This window comes from Chrysemys picta, chromosome 20 (assembly GCF_011386835.1).
Source record: "Chrysemys picta bellii isolate R12L10 chromosome 20, ASM1138683v2, whole genome shotgun sequence".
NCBI lineage: Eukaryota > Metazoa > Chordata > Testudines > Emydidae > Chrysemys > Chrysemys picta.
This window is the reverse complement of record NC_088810.1, coordinates 12301527-12320111: the sequence shown is the minus strand read 5'-3', so window position 1 is coordinate 12320111 and position 18585 is coordinate 12301527. Positions and strand designations below refer to the sequence as shown.

Here is an 18585-nt window from a genome sequence, read left to right as displayed (position 1 = left end):
AAACGGCTTTAGGACCCTTGCCCAGCATAGAGGAGCCTTTCCAGAGGGCGGCCAGGGTAAAAAGGGGGGCTCTGAACCAAGAAAGCCCGAATCACCGACATCCAGACTGGAACGCTGGGAGAAGACCCCAGCCCAGTTGGCACCCCAGGGGTATTGGGGTGGGAAAAGGGCACAGGCCGCATAAACCTTCCCACATGCGAACTACGAGTGCCATCGAGCAACCCCGACCTAAGGGGGGCGTGAAACTGGAGGGGCCTGGTGTAATTCTCACCAAGGAATGGGAGGGATGCTGGGGCATCCACGGGAATAGGGGTAGGTTCGAACTTCCCAGGTCACTGGCTAAAGTGACCCCACTCAGTTCGGTCTCGAAGGGGGGAGAGATGTGACGAACTGGGACTGTTCTTACTGTGGTCTGTGAATGCTGACAGGGGAGTGTGGCTAGGACAGTCTGCATTGGGGGATGGGAGACTGACCGACAGAGAATACCTGAGCATGTAACATGAGAACCCAGGAAGGGGTTAGAGGCCAGGCGACATCTTTGCCCGGGAAACTGAACAAAGGCTGTGGGAGGGGTCGCTGAAGGCAGAGTTTCGGGAGCTGGCTAGTGACATAGCTGGGAGGCAGACGGGGCTCTGACCTCCCAGGGGGGCTTGGGTGCCCGGGGACCCCAAGATGGACCTAACTGAGGGGGTCCTGTTGTCTGTGCCTGCAAGACCTGTCTTGGACTGTATTCCTGTCGTCTAAATAAACCTTCTGCTTTACTGGCTGGCTAAGAGTCATGGTGGATCGCAGGAAGCCGGGGGTGCAGGGCCTGGTGTCTCCCCACTCTCTGTGACACCCTGCTACGGTTCCTCCTCCCATTCCCCGAGGTACAGCCCATCCCCCGGTCCCTTCCGGGGCCCTCTTCCCTCCCAGCTCCGTCTTGCCCCTGGCCCTCAAGAGGAACGATTACTGGGACAGTTCTGTACAGCCCCTGCACGCCTGGGTTTGAGCATGGACAGTCATCGTGTGTGGGTAGCCTGTGCACCATCGGGTCACACGTAGGAGCTCTGAGGGGCTGGAGCATGCTCGGTGCAGACAGAAACTGGAGAATTTAGCTGCCAAGCTCTAATGGGTCTACCTTGCCATTGAGTGCCACAGAGATGCGCCCCCCTCCCTCCATAGATCCCGCCGCTCAGGGGTGCACGAGGCTGGGACACTGCACGCTCCCTGGTGCGCTTACCTCCTCTCCGAGGCCAGGCTGAACTCCGAGATCTCCTCATCCGTGCTGGCGTAGCCCTTCTCTGCACAAGGAACAGCCGACAAGGGTGCGTCAACGCGACAGAGGGTGGGAGGGCACCGCACTGGGCCGGTCTGATCAGAGCCAGCCAGCAGGCGGTCGCCAATCAGCGTGTGGCCCTTTAGGTCCTTGGGACCCCCCCAGACCACTGCTATCATTAACTCTTTGCCACCAAAGCGCCATCAGTGCATCCTCACGGCTGGACAGGCTGTGACCATGTGGGCTGATACGTCTGGATGAAGCGGGCCTATCACTCCTGCCCACAGAGTCAGAGCAATGCCAAGAGCCCTGGGGTGGGCTCCATCTGCCCCAATGGGCAGACGTGCCATCTGTAGGGGCAGGGAAACACCCCAAGCCTTCCCAGCTGCTGCCAGCCCCAGGCCCCACATCAGCGCTGCCGGATGCTTTGCCAGCCAATGCCCAGTACTCACGGGGGTCCCCAGGAGGGAAGAGCCCAGCACCCACCTTGCTGCACATTGTGGATGAGCGCATGCAGCTCGGGGTGGGACTCCGCTTTCTCCCGCAGGGCATCCAGGATCACATGGTTCTGGGAGGAGCTGGTCACATCCGTTTGTCTCAGGCGCCCTTCCAGCAGGCGAATCTGGGCTTCTTTCTGAGCCACCTGCAGCCCCTGTTTGGCGGGAGCAGGAGGTTACCTTCCGTCCAGCACACAGGACGGGCCAGTGGGTGGGACGGGGAATCAGCTCCTGGCTTCAATCCCTGTCCCTGGGCACAGATGCAGGTTCCACACCAGCCTCACTCAGCTGCTGCTTGTAACCCATTCCCCTCCCTGGGTCCAGCAGCACACAGGCCAGGCCAGCCTCTCACCCACGCACAAAGGATGCCCCAGGCGCAGCCAAATAGCCCTGGCTCCAAACCTGACCTGCAGCAATTGTGATCCCACCCCAACAGGGGGCCTCCTGGGATCCCATGTTCTGCAACCCACCCCCCAGAGCTGCACCCCCACTTGAAGGCCCTTTGCCTGACCTTATCGATGGATGCCTTGAGGAAGTTGTCCAGCAGGAGGCGCGCCTCGGCCAAGGAGCAGGAGCTGATCACCACGGAGGTGTCGGTGGAGTCCAGCTCCTCCTACGGTGCAAGAGAGACCCCGAGGGAGGGGAATTAGAACGGCGCTGAGGGTGGTGAAGGGCAGAAAGCAGAGGGCCAGCAGAGACACCAGCGCCACGGAACCGGGGGGGTTTCCTTGACTGGCTGACGCCGGCAGGGACGCAGGTGCTCTGCGAGCAGGCGGCGGGGAAGACGACTTGCATGCCAATACTGTGCATGAGCACTCGCACTGGATGTGTGCCTGGAACCAGGCCCCTGATTGGGCCATCTATGGGGACTGAACCACACACCTGCGGATTTAAAGAAGAGGAGCTTCTACCGCCTGGACGGCAGGAGCTGCTCACTAGCCAGGTGACCAGAGCAGACCAAGGGCAGGTTTACACTGGGAACTTATACCAGCATAGCTATGTCTCTCCAGGGTGTGAAAATCCCCCCCCCCATCCCGGAGAGTGTAGCTCTGCCGACCGAACTAAACAGCCACCTCCTTGGGAGCTGGATTACCTACTCCAACGGGGAGCGTCTACACATAAAGCCTTGCAGCTGTAGCAGATTAAGCGTAGACATATACTAAAAACCTGTTTACGACCTCCAGCTGCTAGGAGGGAAGCAGAGAGCTACACTGTGCTGAACCTGGGTCAGACCCCCCATGTCATTAACGGTGCGTCCACACAGCAAAGAAAAACCCACAGCAGCGAGCCTCTGGCCAAAGGATTCGGGCTTGCACTACGGGGCTAAAAGTAGCAGTGTAGACATTCCCGCTCATGGGCTCCAAGACCCTCCAGAGCCCAGGCTCCAGCCCTTGTGTGAATGTCTACACTCTTCGTTTTAGCCCCGTAGCCCTGCGAGCCAAGGCAATGGATCCAGGCTCTGAGACTTGTGCTGTGGGGTTTTCCTTGCAGCACAGACACCCGACAGGTGCCAGGGAGAAAGGCTCATTATTAGGCTATTGTTTCTCTGTGGAAATATTTGATTAAACAAAAATTTCCTTTTTGGTCAAAATCCCACCCTCCCTTTACAAAAATTTGACATCAGAAAAGAGACTCAATGTTTGACAACAGCTTTCAGCACAAGTTCGCGGTTTCAGAAAAGGGAAACTCTTTCCCAAGACCCCCAATTTTTTTGCCTTAAACCATCAAAACTGATTTTCAAAAATCCACAAAAATTCCAGTTTCTCAGGGGGGGGGGGGCGGGAGAGGGGGGAGAGGAGAAACTGATTTTTTCTTCCCCCTTGGAAATTTCAAAAGAAAAACTAAAAGGGTTTGAGATTTCCTACAAAAGCAAACAACATCTTCAACCCTCTCTCATGGCTACACCTGGAGTTGGCTCTGAATACCGGGCTGCCGCCCGTGCTTGGCTTCGGTCTAGGCTACAGGAACACCACTGTGGAACTGGGCTGGGTCGAGGCAGTTTCTCACAGGAGGTTGTGTTGCGGTATACACAGGGAATGGAGAAAGCCCATGTTCTAAGCATGTTTGGAGCCTGGCGGCGACCCAGGCTGGAGCCTGGTGCTGACATGGGTTTTTCTGTGCACACAGACAGGATTGAGCGTGGCTAGACCACGCCTTGCCCGCAGCACTGGATACACCATGGGTACATTTGTCCCATGGTACGGACAGGGCTTCCACTGACTCCAGCATGTGCCGAACTCCCATCAGGGCTGTTGGGCCTAGCAGCTGGTGGTGGACATCATGCTCTCCGCAGCCGTCCCTTCCACAAATAAACCATCCAGCACCGATGGAGACCCTGGTGGACCAACATATAAGGGGCTTCCTAAATCCTGGCCCCGACCTTGCAGACCGTGCAGCGGAAGAGGGCTGATTCTTGGCCTCTGCTGGTCCAAGCCAAGCCACAGCCATGTCCGTTAGCCTGGCGCCCATGGGCCTACGGCAGCCTATCGCACCAGCCCCGTGAGTGCTCAGGCACCTGCTAAACTGGGCCTTATACAGCCGTCATCAGCAAACAAGCAGAGAAAGCAGCCAGACTGCAACAGCTGCTCTGTGACGTTTCTGTAGGGAGGGGGTGAGCTCTGGGGGCTAAGAGCAGGGAGCCAGCTCGGCCCTGACTCCCTGTGTGACCCACGACAGAACGTTTCAGCCCAGAAATCGGAGCTTAGAAAGCAAGAGGACCCTGCAAACCTGCCTCCTGCACCCCTTATGTTTAAACTGCCTAGAGGAAGAGTCCAGCCAGCCAGCCTCCTGCTCACTCCCAGTCCCCACCCCAACTATCAACCAGCCCCCAGAGCACCCCCTTTCCCTTACAGCACACAATGCCCTGGGGTGATCTCCCCCGCTCCCCCTCCCGTGAGACCAACTCCCCATATACAGACCCCCTGCACCTCGCCCCCGCCCGCAGGCCCCCTCCCCCGGCACCTTGGTCTCCTCCAGCTGCATGATGGTGGCCTGGCAGTCGGCGATACTGTCGTTGATGTAGTCAATGTTGGCTGTCAGCACCTCGATCTCCTCGTTCAGCTCCTGCAGGCCCTTCTGCTCCTCCGGGCTCTCCGCCTGCAGCTTTCCCCTCTTCCCCTGCAGCGCCTCCTGCAGCAGCGCCAGCTCCTCGCGTTTCTGGGGGGCGGGTGGGAAGGAAACGCCTCAGCTGGTGCTGTCCAGGTGCCAGCAGCCTCCCAGCACTCCTGGCCCTCGGTCATGCTCAGACCACCCAATCCCCACCAGGGCACTGCCCCCCACACCTCACCTTGATCAGCCGCTCCATATCCGCCTCCAGGTTGACGATGGTCATCTTTTGCATGACAACGTCAAAGATGCGCCGCTCCAGCGACTGCCACTTGAGCCGGGCCGCCTTGCTGAAGGTCTGGCTCATCCCCTTCTTTGGGAACTTCTTCCTGCACTGGGATGGGACATGGTCGGGGGCTTCCACCAGGCGGGCGCTCGGCCATCACGCCCACTAGTGCTCAGGACAGAGGGGCATTTACACATCAGGTCTGCCTCCAGCCAATGTGGAGAGTCTCACGTGTCAAACCACATGGCAGAGTTGCCCACGATGATAGAGTGATCGTTTCCCGTGTTCCCACAGAACTCTGCTCCCATCTAACACCCAGGAGCCCGGGGCCTGAGGGCCAAGCAGGGAACGAGGCCGCGGGGGACACGGATTCGGAAGCACTGGTCTGACCCGGAGGGCGAAGGGTCTCCCAGGAAGTGGTCGATTTTCCAGTTCCACTGGCGCACGATGCTGGAGACCGAGCGAGAGACGGACTCCGGTTCCGAGGAGGTGGTGCTGGGGGACACCTCCGCACCCGAGTCCAGCATGGCTGGCTTCTGACTCAGCCTCCCAGAGACCCGGTCCGACATGGGCTTGGCCAGGCGGCGCAGAGCAAAGACCTGGGTGAGAGCAGTGCCAGAGGGCTGGGCCTCCTGGGAACACCCACAGGGGGCATCGCCCCCCAGCCACCCCAGTGGCAGAGCGACTCCAACACTTCTCAGGTGGCAAAGTGAGCCTGGGAGCAGCTGAGCACCTTTCAAGAGAGCTGAGCCTATCTGGGATGGGTGAAGGTCCGGTACCCTTGGATAGCAGTTTCCCAGAATGCATCAGGAGGGGCTGGGAAGGGGCTGGGATCGAAGCACCGCACCGTCCCGCAAGCTGTACGGGTGCTGGGGCAGGAGGCAGCCTGGATGAGTCACCTGACCAAGTCAGCTGCCAGAACCCAGCTCCAGGAAGGAGGGAGGGGGACACAGCCTGTTGTGCACGGTCACACATGGCATGCAGAGAATTCCTCCTTCCTGACCCCAGAAGATCAGCTGCCCCCAGAGGCAGGCGTTTCCTCCCCCGCAATCACTGTCATCTCCTGCCTGGTTACTCCTAGCCATAAAACCACTAGGCTCTGTGGGAAATCCACTCCACCCAGGGCCAGCACCTTGGGAACAACCCAGCATTGGCGGAGCACGACCTACTGGGACAGCAGAGGGGACTATTCCGTCTGGAGAGGCCCCAGGGCCCTGCCCTGCCAATGGCCCGATCTAGGAGCCAGGCCTCAGCGCCCACCCAGTCATGGCCCCGCGAGCGGCTCTCCAGACCCCCGCAGGTGCAGGGGCTGGCACTCACCTCCTGGGTTTTCCTTCACAGCACGATTTCCTGCTGCTGCTTCTGAGACTCCAGCGCCCGGATCTGAAACTGCGCGGGAGAGAAGCCAAGCCTCAGTCGACTCCTGAGCGGGTGTGAGCCGCTAAAGAGGAACCCAGGGTCTGGGGTAGAACCCATGGCAGCAATGGAGGCCAGCACGTGGGATGTTCTCAGTGCAGGCCCTGGGCCAGATTTTGATCTCACCAGCAGCGGTGTAAAACCTGGATTTATTCTGCTGTAACCGATGGCAGCACTGTGGCATTTGTACCTGCCCTGAGCAGCAACCAGAGATGCAGGAGGAAGCAATCACCTCCTCTGACCTGGGGAAGGCGGAACCTGCCACCCCACCAGGTGCTGATCTCAAGGGATGGACAGACAGATGGACATGTGGTTGGGAGAGGGGACGTGCTGCGCCTTCAGCAGGGGGAGGAGTCCCCAGACAGACAGTGGGGTGGCTGGTTTCCGCACAGGGTGCCCAGCACACAGCTCCCCAACCAGGCAGGGTTTTATGCTGTTCTATGCTGCCGGCCCCATTCCTGGCTTCACAGGACCTGCAGGCCTTGGCCAGCCAGTGGCCCAACACGGGCTCTGAAAGGAGCGGGCCTGGGTGCCAAGCCGGGCACTGATCCCAGCGGCCGGGCACCCAGAAGAGCTCTAACACACTGTCGAGCAGAGGTAGGGCAGGATTGAACGTGGAATGTTCTTGATGCAGGTGACGGCTGGATTCACATCGCAGCAGCAGCAGTGTAAATCTGGAGCGACTCCGCTAATGTCAATGCAGTTACTCCAGATTTACAACGAGCGTAATAGAGAGTGGAATCCGGTCCTCTGTTGGTGCAGCGCTTGCTCCAGATTTCCCATCACCTTGCTCAGCCATCCCTGCGGCTCAGCCACAGCTTTGCAGGGCTCCCCTGCTGCCCCATATCCCGAATGGCCCCACTCCCTGTCTCAGCCCTGCCCCGTCACAGGGGCTCCCCTGCCCCTGCCCCACCCTGCGTCAGGGGCTCTGGGTGCAGGCTGGCTCACCCAGGTAACTGCTCACCTGTGCACAGGGGAGGGGACCTGACACATCATGCATCAGCGAGGGCTCTCCAGCACCCTTCCCATCTGGTCCCAAGGAGCCTGGCTTGGGGCATCTCCCCAGGAAAGGCCCAGACCCCTTGGAGAACCCACACTCCCCGCTGCACCTTGGCCAGCTGGTGTGGGAGCTCAGAGCCGAGTGAGGGGCACAGGCCCCAGCCAGAGCTGCCCTCTCTGCAGAGCCCTGGCGAGGAGCTGGGTTCTCACCTCCTGCCTGCGCTGCTCCTTCTTCAGCTGGGCGATCTCCCGATTCCGCTTGGTTTCCACCAGCCGCCTCCGCTGCTGCTCCTCCCGCATCTGCTTCATCAGTGCCACCTGTGGGCCCCCCGACAGCCACACCCAGCATAAGGAGTGTGCACAACGGGCTGTGCCCATCCACCGCCCCTCCCCAGTTTGAAGAGCTAGCACAAGCGGGCCATGCCCCTCCAGCCCTCTCCTCCTCTGCCCAGCCAGGTACCTTCGCCTTCTTCATCTCTGCCACCTCAGCCTGCAGCTTCTTGAGCTCCCGCTCATAGCGCGACTGGTTCTTGAGCAGGCGAGCGTGTTCCTTCTGGGCTGCCTGCAGCTTCTGCAGGTCCCGATTCATCTCCTTCAGACGCTTCTCGTAGTCTGCCTTGATCTTATTGGCCTTCTCCTCCGTGTAGCATTCCATGGTGCCTGAAGGGGGTGGCGCAGAGCCGCTCAGAGTGTCAGGCTAGGCCGAGCCCATCACGCTCCATCCCATCCAGCTGCCCCCTGGACCCACCAGGCCCCCAGGGAAAGCACCCTCAGTGGGGGGCACTTTAGATTAACTCTTGGCCTCCAGGGACAGGCCTGCCTGGTCCAGCAGCTCAAGAGATGTTCAATGGCCGAGTAGCCCAGACCAGTCATTGCCTGCAAGCCAGAACCATGGGCCTATTTTAGACCAATAACCCCGTCAGCAGAGCAGTGCCAGGCATGTGCCAGGGACAGCACCGCTCCAGGGACTGGGTGCACACTGTTCTCCTCCAGGCAGCCATTGCTGTTCAGCCCAGAGGGGGATGCTGCTGAAATGAGTTTGGTGGGACTCAGCTGGGGGCAGGTGTCTCAATCACTAAAGTCTCAGTTATAGCATCAGCTGCCCCCCTCGGGGAAGATGCCCAGGATGAAAAGCCCTGGAGATGGAGTTCTCTGCATGGGCAGGCTACGCTGCTGCTCCTGCATTGGAGAGCCACAGTTTCCTCGCTGGGAGGAAGTCGGGAGCAGCTGGGAGCTTGGCCACAGATGCCAGGTGGCTTTGCCTCTTTGCCTGGCCCTGTCTCCCTGACGCGTCAGAGCTTGGAGCTCCTCCGAGGGAAGGGACTTTCCCTGGGCCCTACACCCACTGTCTCCCCACAGCCAGCGGGCTGCACAGCTGGGAGGTCACGGGGTCACCAGGCCCAGCCCTGATCAAGAGGCGGGACAAGTGGCACACAGCTGAGGAGAAGGATCGATCCCAGGAGCTGGGAAGCCAGACACTGAGTAGCCAGCGGGAATCTCTGGGGACCGCAAGAGGGACATGGAATGCAGGGGGCAGCAGCCCAGTCTGGGCCTCATTGGGCGCCGGGAGAACCCCAGGGTTTCTCCTGCCAGCGCTGGCTCAGAGGACCCGTGCGATGGGATGAGCAGGGGGGTGGAGGGGGCACTGCCCGTACTGAGGTTCTGCAGCACCCGGTCCCTCTCCAGCTGGGTGTCGCGGATCTTGTTCTGCAGCAGGATTAGCTTCTCCTCGTACTGGTGCTTGAGGGTCTGCAGGCGCCGCTGGCTGTTCTCCAGCTCGTCAGTCAGCTTCTGCTTGATCTCGATCTCGCAGGTCAGGTCGGCCAGATCAGCCTGGAAATTCACCACTAGAGGTGGGGGGAGAGTCAGGCAGCCAGGCAGCCCCGGGGAGGTCAGGAGGAGAGAGCCAGGCAGCCCTGGGCCGGCCTGGAGAGGGGAGGGGCAGTGCCTGGCTCACGGGTCCCCTATGGACTCTGGCATTGCAGAGGAAAGGAGGCAGATGAGGCAGGACTCAGAGGGGATGGCATCTCGCTCCTGCGGTCTTAGCCTTGCCTGGGTAGCCGAAGGCGAATGCGGGGGGCTGAGGAGGAAGGGACAGAGCTTGGCAGCCAGGCCTGTGCCACTGAGCACCAGCTAAGCCGGACCACCTTAGCACCCTGACTGGCACCTCGTGCACCTCCAGCCAAGACCTGCCCAGCTCACCCTACAGGCCCACTGCAGCCGCCTACCGCCTCCCCAAAAGGGGCACAGCCCTGAGTCACTGCAGATATCCCCGGCCCCAGCCTGAGCACAGAGCTGGGCGCCGTGCCTTCCGAGTTACCCTTCTCCTCCGCATCAGAGTCCGAGTCCACCAGGCTCTCGTCGCTGCCCGAATCCTCGTCTTCATCTTCACAGCCACTCTCCTCACGCTCCTCCTCCTCCTGGGAAACAAGCGCAGGGTTAGGGCAGAGATCAGGAGCCTTCGGCCCCTCTCCTATCGTTGCAGGGGCTCAGGCCTCTCCCCATCCGCCACCCCCAGATGTGGGTGAATTAAAGCAATTGCCTCGGAAACCAGTGCCAGGCAGAGGCAGGAGAGAGGACGTTTGACCCGGGGCCAGGGGCAGGGCTGATCCCTGTCTGCAAAGGGAGTGGGCCATGTCTGGGGAGTTCCCCCCACCCTCCCCGCTGAGATGGCAGCTGAAAATGAAGGACCTGATGAGAACCTCCGGGACGGCTGGGGCAGAGGGGACACGGTTCACGGGACAAAGCCCAGCTGCACGGAAAGGCCTGTGGCTAGTTGCCCTGCCCCACCTGTTGCCAGGGTGTCAGATGGCACAGGGCACTGCCAGGGAGCAGAGGGGACTGTCTTACGCGCCATCCTCGGCCATGCCCTGCCCCCACTCTCCACACCTAGGCGGGGCCAAACAGCAGCAGACTGGCTGCCCTGTGGAGGGGTGGTCATGGACCCTGCCCCTGCCCCCCGGATCCCCTGCGACTCCCACAGACAGGCTGGGCTTTGCCCCACCTCCCAGGGTGCGGCAGAACACAGCTGCCCCAAGCGCCGGCGAGGCACAGAGAAGGCCGCTGGCATTCTGGCTAGCAATCGGGCTCCCACCCCCCACTCCACGGGGGAAGCCTCCCTCACCTCCTTGTTCTCATCCGTCTCCTCCCAGTTCTCCTGCTGCAGCTTTGGCCTCTTCTTAAAGGCCTCCTTCTCCAGGCTGCCAGGAAGAGACAGGATGAACTGCGGTGACAGGGGAGCCCTGGCACACGGTCCCCTTAGACCATACATCCCCAACACCCTCCATCTCAGAGCCCTTCAGGAACCTAGCTTCACTGCCCTCCAGAGGGACGGGCCAGGCAGTGTTACCAGATGAGGAGACTGAGGCACAAGGAGGGGAAGGGACTCACCCAAGGTCATGTGGCACGTCAGAGGCAGAGCTGAGAAAAGAACCCAGGAGTCCTTATTCTCTGCTGTATGGCTTTGGCTTCCCAATGATGGGGCAGGACAATGCCTGGACCAGCAGGGCTGATGGGGGCTGGAGGGTGCCAGGGCTGGAAGCCAAGGGAGAAGTGGGCATCCCAATAACTATGGTCCTGCCATAATAATGAAGAGCCAGGGGTGGGAGCACCCAGAACAGCCCCCGCCCTCTGTTCCCAGCAAGGAGTTGGCCATCACCTCTTCCTCCGCTGCCTGGTCTCCTTCTTCAGCTGCTCCAGGTCCTGCTTGGCCCGCCGGAGGACTTCGGTGGCCTTTGCCTCCATGGAGACCACGGGGCTGCTGAGCACCCCCAGGCCTGGACCTGGAGATGGGCCCAGGGAGTACGGGGGCCTGGAGGAGACCCGCGACAGACTCTGGTGGAGCGACTCGTTCATGGCTTCGCTCTCCAAGAGCTTTGTCCTGGGGATCGGAGGGGCTTTTGGTTACGGAGATCTGCTGCCCTGGGCAGATGTCCAAACACCCCAGGGGAAAAGACACCCCCTCCCCCCAACCTCTAAGGAGGGGTGACCGGGAGAGTGTGTGTCTGGAACCTAAACTGCCCTCGCTCAGCTCGGACAAAGGGGCTCAGGGCTCTGCTCCCGGGGAGGGGTGCTGCAGAAGCACATCGCAGGGAAGGAAAGCTGGCATGGCCACCACTAACCATCTGCATGCCTCTCGTGGGAGCAAAGAGTCACAGCAGATGCCACTGCATGGATTTAGTGCCTTCACTTAGATGGCAATGCAGCCCAGGCCACGTCACAAAGGCCCCAGGGCTTCCCACCAGGTCTGAACGCTAACGGGAGAGAAGCAACCCTATGGCCGACAGCCAGTTCTCAACAGCCACGGTGATACGCTGACATGGCAGCCTAAGGGTTAATCTTCAGCAGCGGCTGCGCTAGACACGGTGGGGCATCTCTGTTTTCTAGCATTACGGACAGGGGTCTGGATCCTCAGCGGGAGGGGCGTAAATCGGCATTGCTCCAGGGACCCCAGTGGGACAACGCTGATTTTACACCAGCTGAGAATCTGGCCCAGAATGAGCGAGGGGATTCCTGTCTTCGGGGTTGTCAGTTTCTCCAGCACGAAATCCACATTTAGGAGCAGCACTAGCTATCAGACGGCATTTCAATGTACCCCTGGGAGGCATTTAAGTCTGGATCAGCCAAGGCTCCAGAGAAAGCTTGGGAGCACAAGGGCCAGACACCCTACAGGATGGAGACATTTCCATCTCGAATGTGGGGCTTTTATTTATATTTCAGCAGCACCGAGAGAGACAGGATCAAGGCCCTGTTGTGCCAGGTGCTGCACACACCCGTGAGACGGGCGCTGCCCCAAAGCGCCAACAATCTAAATGGTCGCATCAGACCAAAGGCAAGAGAGAGGGGAAGTGACTTGCCCAAGGTCATTGGCAGAGCTGCGATGCCAGCCTACTATTTGAACCCAGTGCCCGCGGCACCAGTCACCCAGCCGGGAGCGGCAGAGCCAGAGAGGGAATCTGGGCCTCCAGAGCCCCAGGTCAGCAGCCCCCCCGCTAGCCCGCACTGCCTCTTTGCAGGTCCTCTCAAGCTGCACGCGATACGCGGCCCCCCCAGACGGGCGGAAGGAGAGAACGTGACCCACGCCCACCTGAGCTCCTCGATCTCCCAGATGTAGTTCGGGATCAGGGCGCCGATGGCCTCGTTGCCGTCACCTGGAGGGACAGAATTAGGATCACGAACTAGATCAGAAACATCTAGCAGCTGGGCTGCCACTCAGCTGCCCTTGGACCTGAGTTCTGGGGTGGCTGTAATTTTCATGGGACCGACCCTCATGCCCCACCTCGCAGACACGTTCTCCGGAGGTGCCCATCCTCACCTGCCTTGGCCAGTATCAAATTAGCCTCCTGGCTCATCAGGTGGGTGACCTGGCTGTTGATGGCATCAATGGCCTCCTGCATGGCCTTCACCCTCATGCACAAGGTGGCGTTCTCCTTCTGGAGCATGGTGTTCTCCTGGAACAAGTCACTGTAGCCCTCGGCGCCGTCCTCCCCGATCACACGCTTGCCCTGCGGGGAGAGGAGAAAGGGAGATGCAGAGAGGGCAAAGCCACAGCATTGGTCAGCCCTGGCCAAACCCAGCCGGCCACGTGCTCAATGGTGCCGCACTGAGGAAGATGGGTAGGGTAACCCTACGTCCCGTTTCGGCTGGGACAAGTCCCTTTTTTAAGCCATGTCCCGGGCGTCCCGACTTTTTTTTGGCAAAAGTGGGCATTTGTATCCAAGGGCAAACGGGACAAACACCCAGTTTTGTCAAGAAAGTGGGGTGCAGAGGAACGTGGGGGGGAGGCCGGGATCCAGCGGGGGGCAGGCAGGGCTCAGGTGAGCAGCGACGCTGGCCCCAGCTTTTGGGAAATAGTCGGCCTATCCCGTATGTGCTTTGCTGCTCGCCCCAGCCCTGCCTACCCTCTGCACAGGGAGTGGGGCTCGCGTGAGCGGCTCAGGCCAGCCCCACATGGGGGGAGGGACTCAGGCGAGTGGCTCGAGGCAGCCCCGTGGTGGGGGGGGGAGGAGGAGGGGCTCAGGCCAGCCCCACGGGGTGTTGTTTTCCCTTTGGGAAATATGGTCACCTTAAAGATGGGTCACAGCAAGAGGAGCAGGGAAAAGGCAGAGACTCAAAAAATGGCAGGCGTGCCCGTGGGAAGGCCGTGCTTGGGGGACGGCAGAAACAGGGAGCAGCTGACATGCTGTAAGTGCCTTTTACTCAGGTAAGGTACTGATCTGAGCCCCATGATGGCAGGAGCTGAGCACCTCCCAGTTTAATGCATTTACCCTCATGCACCCCCAGGGGGCAGGGCAGTGCTCTGACCCCGGCTGGGCAGATGGGGATTGAGGCCCTGAGGCTAAGGGAGTTGCCCAAGGTCACATGGGGAGTCTGTGGCAGAGCAAGGACTTGACCGCAGGGCTCCCAAGTCCCAGGCCAGTGCCATGACCACTGGGCCATCCTTCCTCTCGGGCTGGGGAGATACATGACTCAGCTCAATAGCAACCTCTGGCTGCCTAAGGGCTGGTGCTGATGGGAAACCAGTCCAGACAAGCTCAGCATGAAGCAGGATGTCTGATATGCCGCACAGGACAGGGATATAAAGCAGGAGGTGCCTTCCCAGCTCCCAAAGATACCCTGAAGCCTTCTCCCTGTTCAGACAGGGCATACAGCCCTTTAACAGCCTACCTCGCCATAATTCCTTGAATCCTACCCACCAACTACAGCACCACTGAAACACAGCCATCTCCGGGGTGGAGCCCAGTTGCACAGCATACACCGCACCCAGGAGGGCATGGTGCTAGCCAAGGCCAGCAGAGGAGTAGCTGTACACACAGCATGGGGCCAGATCTGTGCAGGGGAGGCAGGAATACTTTCCCCATGCCATTCGAGGCTGTGTTGCTGCAGCTGGAATTTGAACCTGTGACAGCGAGGAGTCCAGGTCATACCCAGGCTTTGTACATGCAAGTAGGTCTCCCTCTAGCAGCCAGTCCCAGCAACCACAACAGCCTGCCACAAACTCAGTTAGTGGAGTTACTCCATTAGCCCAAGCGGCAGGGGCCGGCGTGGAAGGTCCTGGGTTCGATCCTCGCTGGTGACCCGAGTGGGCCGTACACACACGAGGCTTCACCTGCTCAGCCGCCCCTTACCGCCTTGTACTCCACGAGCTCCATCTGGAGGCCGGCGATCTCGGCCCGCAGGGCGCTGATCTGCTGGCTGGTTTTGTCCTGGTTCACCACCACCTTGTTCTTGATGTTGCGAGCCCGGTTGGCGTACTTGAGCGTGTTTAAGGTCTCCATGAAGTCCCAGTCAGAGGGGCTGATGCAGGCGATCATGATGGTTTGGCTAGGGAGGATGGAGAGCCAATGGGGTCAGCTGGAGCTGCCATCAAACAATGCAGCACCTGGGCCACGTCAGATCAGCCAATTCCAACGCTGGCACATGGGTGCCTATTGGCAGCTCCAGCCACAACCCCCTTTGGCCTTTATTTACTTTATAAACGGGGTGTGGATCCCTTCCACCCTGGGCCGGCACAGGCTGGGAGTGTGGCTCAGGCAGCAGCCTGCTTTGCGCTGGCAAAGAGAATCCTGGGTGGCCTCCCCTGCTCATTACAAAGTAGTGTTCAGGGAGTCGCCACACCGGGCAGCCCACGGCAGGGCATTCGGGGCATCACTGAGGCAGGAAGGGGGAGGGATTAGAGCAATCCCATGCTGGGAAACTCAGCTGCCAAGTCCCAGATCACGAAGGGCTCAGAGGCATTTTGCAAGAGCTAATTCCACGAAAGCTGCCTAATTGCGTCTGGGGCCCGGGATCAAGAAAGCAGAGATAATTACCTTCGAAAAGTCACCATGGAGACTCCACCGGACCCTCAGCAACGCGCCACCCCAGGAAACCCACACGGCACTTCAGGTCCATCCCTGAGCCCGACCGGCCCTCCTGTTACTCAGAAATCCCTCACCCGCCTCAGGCGACACTCCCAGGGTGCAGACCCAGCGAGGGCACAGCTCTTCCATTCTGGGTCACACACACCCAGCTGAAGCTGACACCCGTTGGGTGACCCCACGCCCTGGCTCAGGGTGCCTGTTACCTGTTCCCCGCAAGGGAGTCCTGGAGGTGCCGGGTCAGTTTGGAGTCTCGGTAGGGTACGTGCACCGCTTTCTTGCTCTGGTCTCCAAGGGCGCTTATGACGTTTTCCAACGCCAGCTGCCAACAAAAAATGGAAGGGACTGAGTTTTCCCCCCGTGCTGGGGAGGGCCCCTCCCTGTAGAAAACAAAGCTCAGGGTGATCGGAGCCACCTCTTTCCAGGGAGCGGGGGGGCTCTGGACCAATGCACTAGCAGCCAGTCAGTGCAGCTATACCAGCCAGCCAGTGTGCAGCCCCTCTCCTGCCTCCACGTTATTCCCGAGCCCCCAGATCCAGGAATCTACCCCTACTGGGGACAGTGCTGGGTAGCGCAGCTAGTGGCCCCATCCCTCACCACCGAGTCCACCGCGCGACCCCTAGTGGTGACCCATGGTGGCTCAGTCTGGGAGCTAGTGAGCCAGGCAGGGTCTGTCTGTGTCCAGCAGCCCCTTTATATCCACTGCAGCCTGTCCCAGTCTCCTCCACCCGCTAAGAGCCTACTAGGCCGCAGTTGATGGAAATGCCCTCCTTGGCTCTCTCGCCCGTAGCTCCCGTCCGCTTCAGCCTCTCCGAGACAGCCAGGTCGACGAAGTGGAACTTGGCGGTGAGGGTCTCGTACTCGCTGGTGGCCTGGGATCCCTCTGGAAGGCCGGTCACCTGGCAAGCAGACACGCTGCAGCGTCAGTGCCTCCCGCAGGGGAACAGGGCTTTATCTCTCTGCTATGCTAGATCCCAACCCGCCCCCTCGCAGAGCATCCTGCTGCGGCTCCGCTGTCAACCAGCACGTGGCAGGGAGACGTAGGAACTAGCCTGACAGCAGCTCATGCCTGCCGTGCTGTGCGGCGAAGGGCGCTCCCCTGTCCCTCTCGCGCAGTCTCACCAGGTCGGGCTGGGCACAGACTCGCATTTGGCACAGGTGGATGGTGAAGATGGCGTGGGAGCGGGAGCTCTGGACATTCATCTGGGTGCTGGCGGTTGTGCGGGACAGAGCTCCCTGCTTCAAGCACTGGATCAGCTGCAACAACAAGGAAAGGGTTCAAAGAAATTTCCACCCCAGCCTGCTGGGAGTGGGGGAGATGCCAGAGTGGGGAGGGCACCCTAGGTCAATGTGCCATAGTCACCCTGGGTTGGGGGCAGCCGAGCCCCTGCATGGCATGCAGGATCTCCTGCCGAGACATCCAGGCCCGGGTGCCAGGGCCCTGCGCTGGGAGATCCCTGCCCAGTGGCCACAGGGAAGAAGGGAGCAGGCACTGTAGGGAGACCCCGGAACAGCCCCGCTCACGAGTCACCAGGAAAGCCAAACCCCAGGCCAGGGCAGAGGCTAACTCAGGGTCTGTGTGCTCGGAGAAAGGGATTGGGAACCCGCCCATGCACAGCCATGGCGAGTAACGTGACACTCTACAGACCGAGGCCCTGGTGTGCTAGGTGCTGTACAAACGCTGAGAGACCACCCCAGCCCCAGCCCCACGCAGCTGACAGAAAAGGGACTTGCAAAGGTTACGCCGCAGCAAGTGGCCCTGTGGGTAACAACCCAGCTCTCCCAGGGCCCAGCCCAGAGTCCTAAGCACTGATCCACGCTGCCCCCCGTGCTCTCTGCTGCACACAAAGTGTCCAGGGGCAGCAGAGGAGGCATTTGACCTCCAGGTCCTGGGGGTCGTTTCTGCTATCCCCAGTGGCTGGGAGACGTTCCCGCTCACAGACAACGCACAGGGCAAGGGCTTCTCCAGGACCAACCCCCTCCATGCGCTTGTGCCAGGAGATACCCGCTTGAGGCAGCAGTAGAGACACATCCCGGCTTCGCGTGCTCACAGTCCTGCCTTTGGGCCTGACTCGTCTCCCCCGGGACCAGAGCCTCCTGCAGTGATGCCTGGTTAACTAACGGCTCGTACTGCATGCTAGGCGAGAGATTCCCTCGCCCCGGTGCTACAGGATGGGGGCTGCATTCCCACCCCCCCTTCGCCCCAGGACGCTGCTCCCATGGGAGACAGGTACCACGTGCCAACGACACAAGGGGGCATGGGAGGGCTGGGCATGGAGCCCAGATGCCTGCCCTCGGGTAACAGGGGATGAGCACCTGGGGACTGAGGATGCCAGTGGGATGGCTCTCGCTAGGCCCTGCACCACATGGCACAGAGGGCAGGAGCAGGGGCCTGGAGAGAAGGAAGGATCCAGCACACAGATTGAAGGGGTGGGGAGTGAATCATAGAATATCAGGGTTGGAAGGGACCTCAGGAGGTCATCTAGTCCAGGACCAATCCCCAGAAAGATTTTTACCCCAGTTCCCTAAATGGCTCCCTCAAGGATTGAACTCACAACCCTGGGTTTAGCAGGCCAATGCTCAAACCACTGAGCTATCTCTCCCCTCTGGGGACTGGCAAGGAGAGAGTTAACTCTGTCCAAGTTGGGCTCCCTTCTTGCTGCAAGGGGGGCTGCTGAGTGTGGGCAAGAGGAGAGGGCTGGGATCAGCAGGGGGACAATTCTCCTTCGAGGGGGGGCTAGTAGAGCAGTTTGTGGGGGGGAGGGAAAATCCATTCACAGTCCATCCCCCTCCGCCCCTCCAGACCAGCTTTGGGACCAGGGGCACAGTTGTACTGCGAAGCCGCCACAGGAAAATCCAAAGCGTTCGGCATCCTGGTGCAGTGCCCTGATGCCACGCAGGGGCGCATCAGCCGGGCACATGTCAATGCCACACCCTGAGTGTGTCTGTCCCACTGTCCCTGGAAGTTAGCTCCAGAGCAGTAAAGCCTCCCCTCTAATGAACCTGCCCGGAGAGGTCCCAGGACACGGGGAAGAGCACAGCAGTAACAACAGCCCAGGTAATTACCTTGCATGCTGGCAGCCTCGGGAGCTTTAACGGACCCCCACTATCACCCCCCCCCAACGAGAGCACCTTTTATTCCAGCTGTGCAGACCACGGCGCCGAGATGCAGCCACCTCTGGGGTGGAGGGCAGCTATCAGCACACCCCACCGGGGGAGAGGGGA

The 18585-nt window shown here is 60.4% G+C and overlaps 1 protein-coding gene across 1 annotated transcript in view; it reads right to left on the bottom strand.

Moving 5' to 3' along the window:
- Positions 1-17392, bottom strand: part of LOC122173373 (kinesin-like protein KIF21B) — a 28528-nt gene extending 11136 nt beyond the window's left edge. The window contains 21 exon segments of the mRNA XM_065574679.1: positions 1223-1283; positions 1745-1910; positions 2267-2368; positions 4717-4911; positions 5042-5194; positions 5225-5234; positions 5477-5685; positions 6407-6475; positions 7712-7819; positions 7962-8161; positions 9157-9348; positions 9822-9921; positions 10626-10701; positions 11160-11381; positions 12588-12651; positions 12816-13005; positions 14629-14824; positions 15567-15799; positions 16104-16259; positions 16483-16617; positions 17366-17392. Coding sequence (XP_065430751.1) covers positions 1223-1283; positions 1745-1910; positions 2267-2368; positions 4717-4911; positions 5042-5194; positions 5225-5234; positions 5477-5685; positions 6407-6475; positions 7712-7819; positions 7962-8161; positions 9157-9348; positions 9822-9921; positions 10626-10701; positions 11160-11381; positions 12588-12651; positions 12816-13005; positions 14629-14824; positions 15567-15799; positions 16104-16259; positions 16483-16617; positions 17366-17392 — 2864 coding nt within the window.
- Between the last annotated feature and the right edge of the window lie 1193 nt (positions 17393-18585).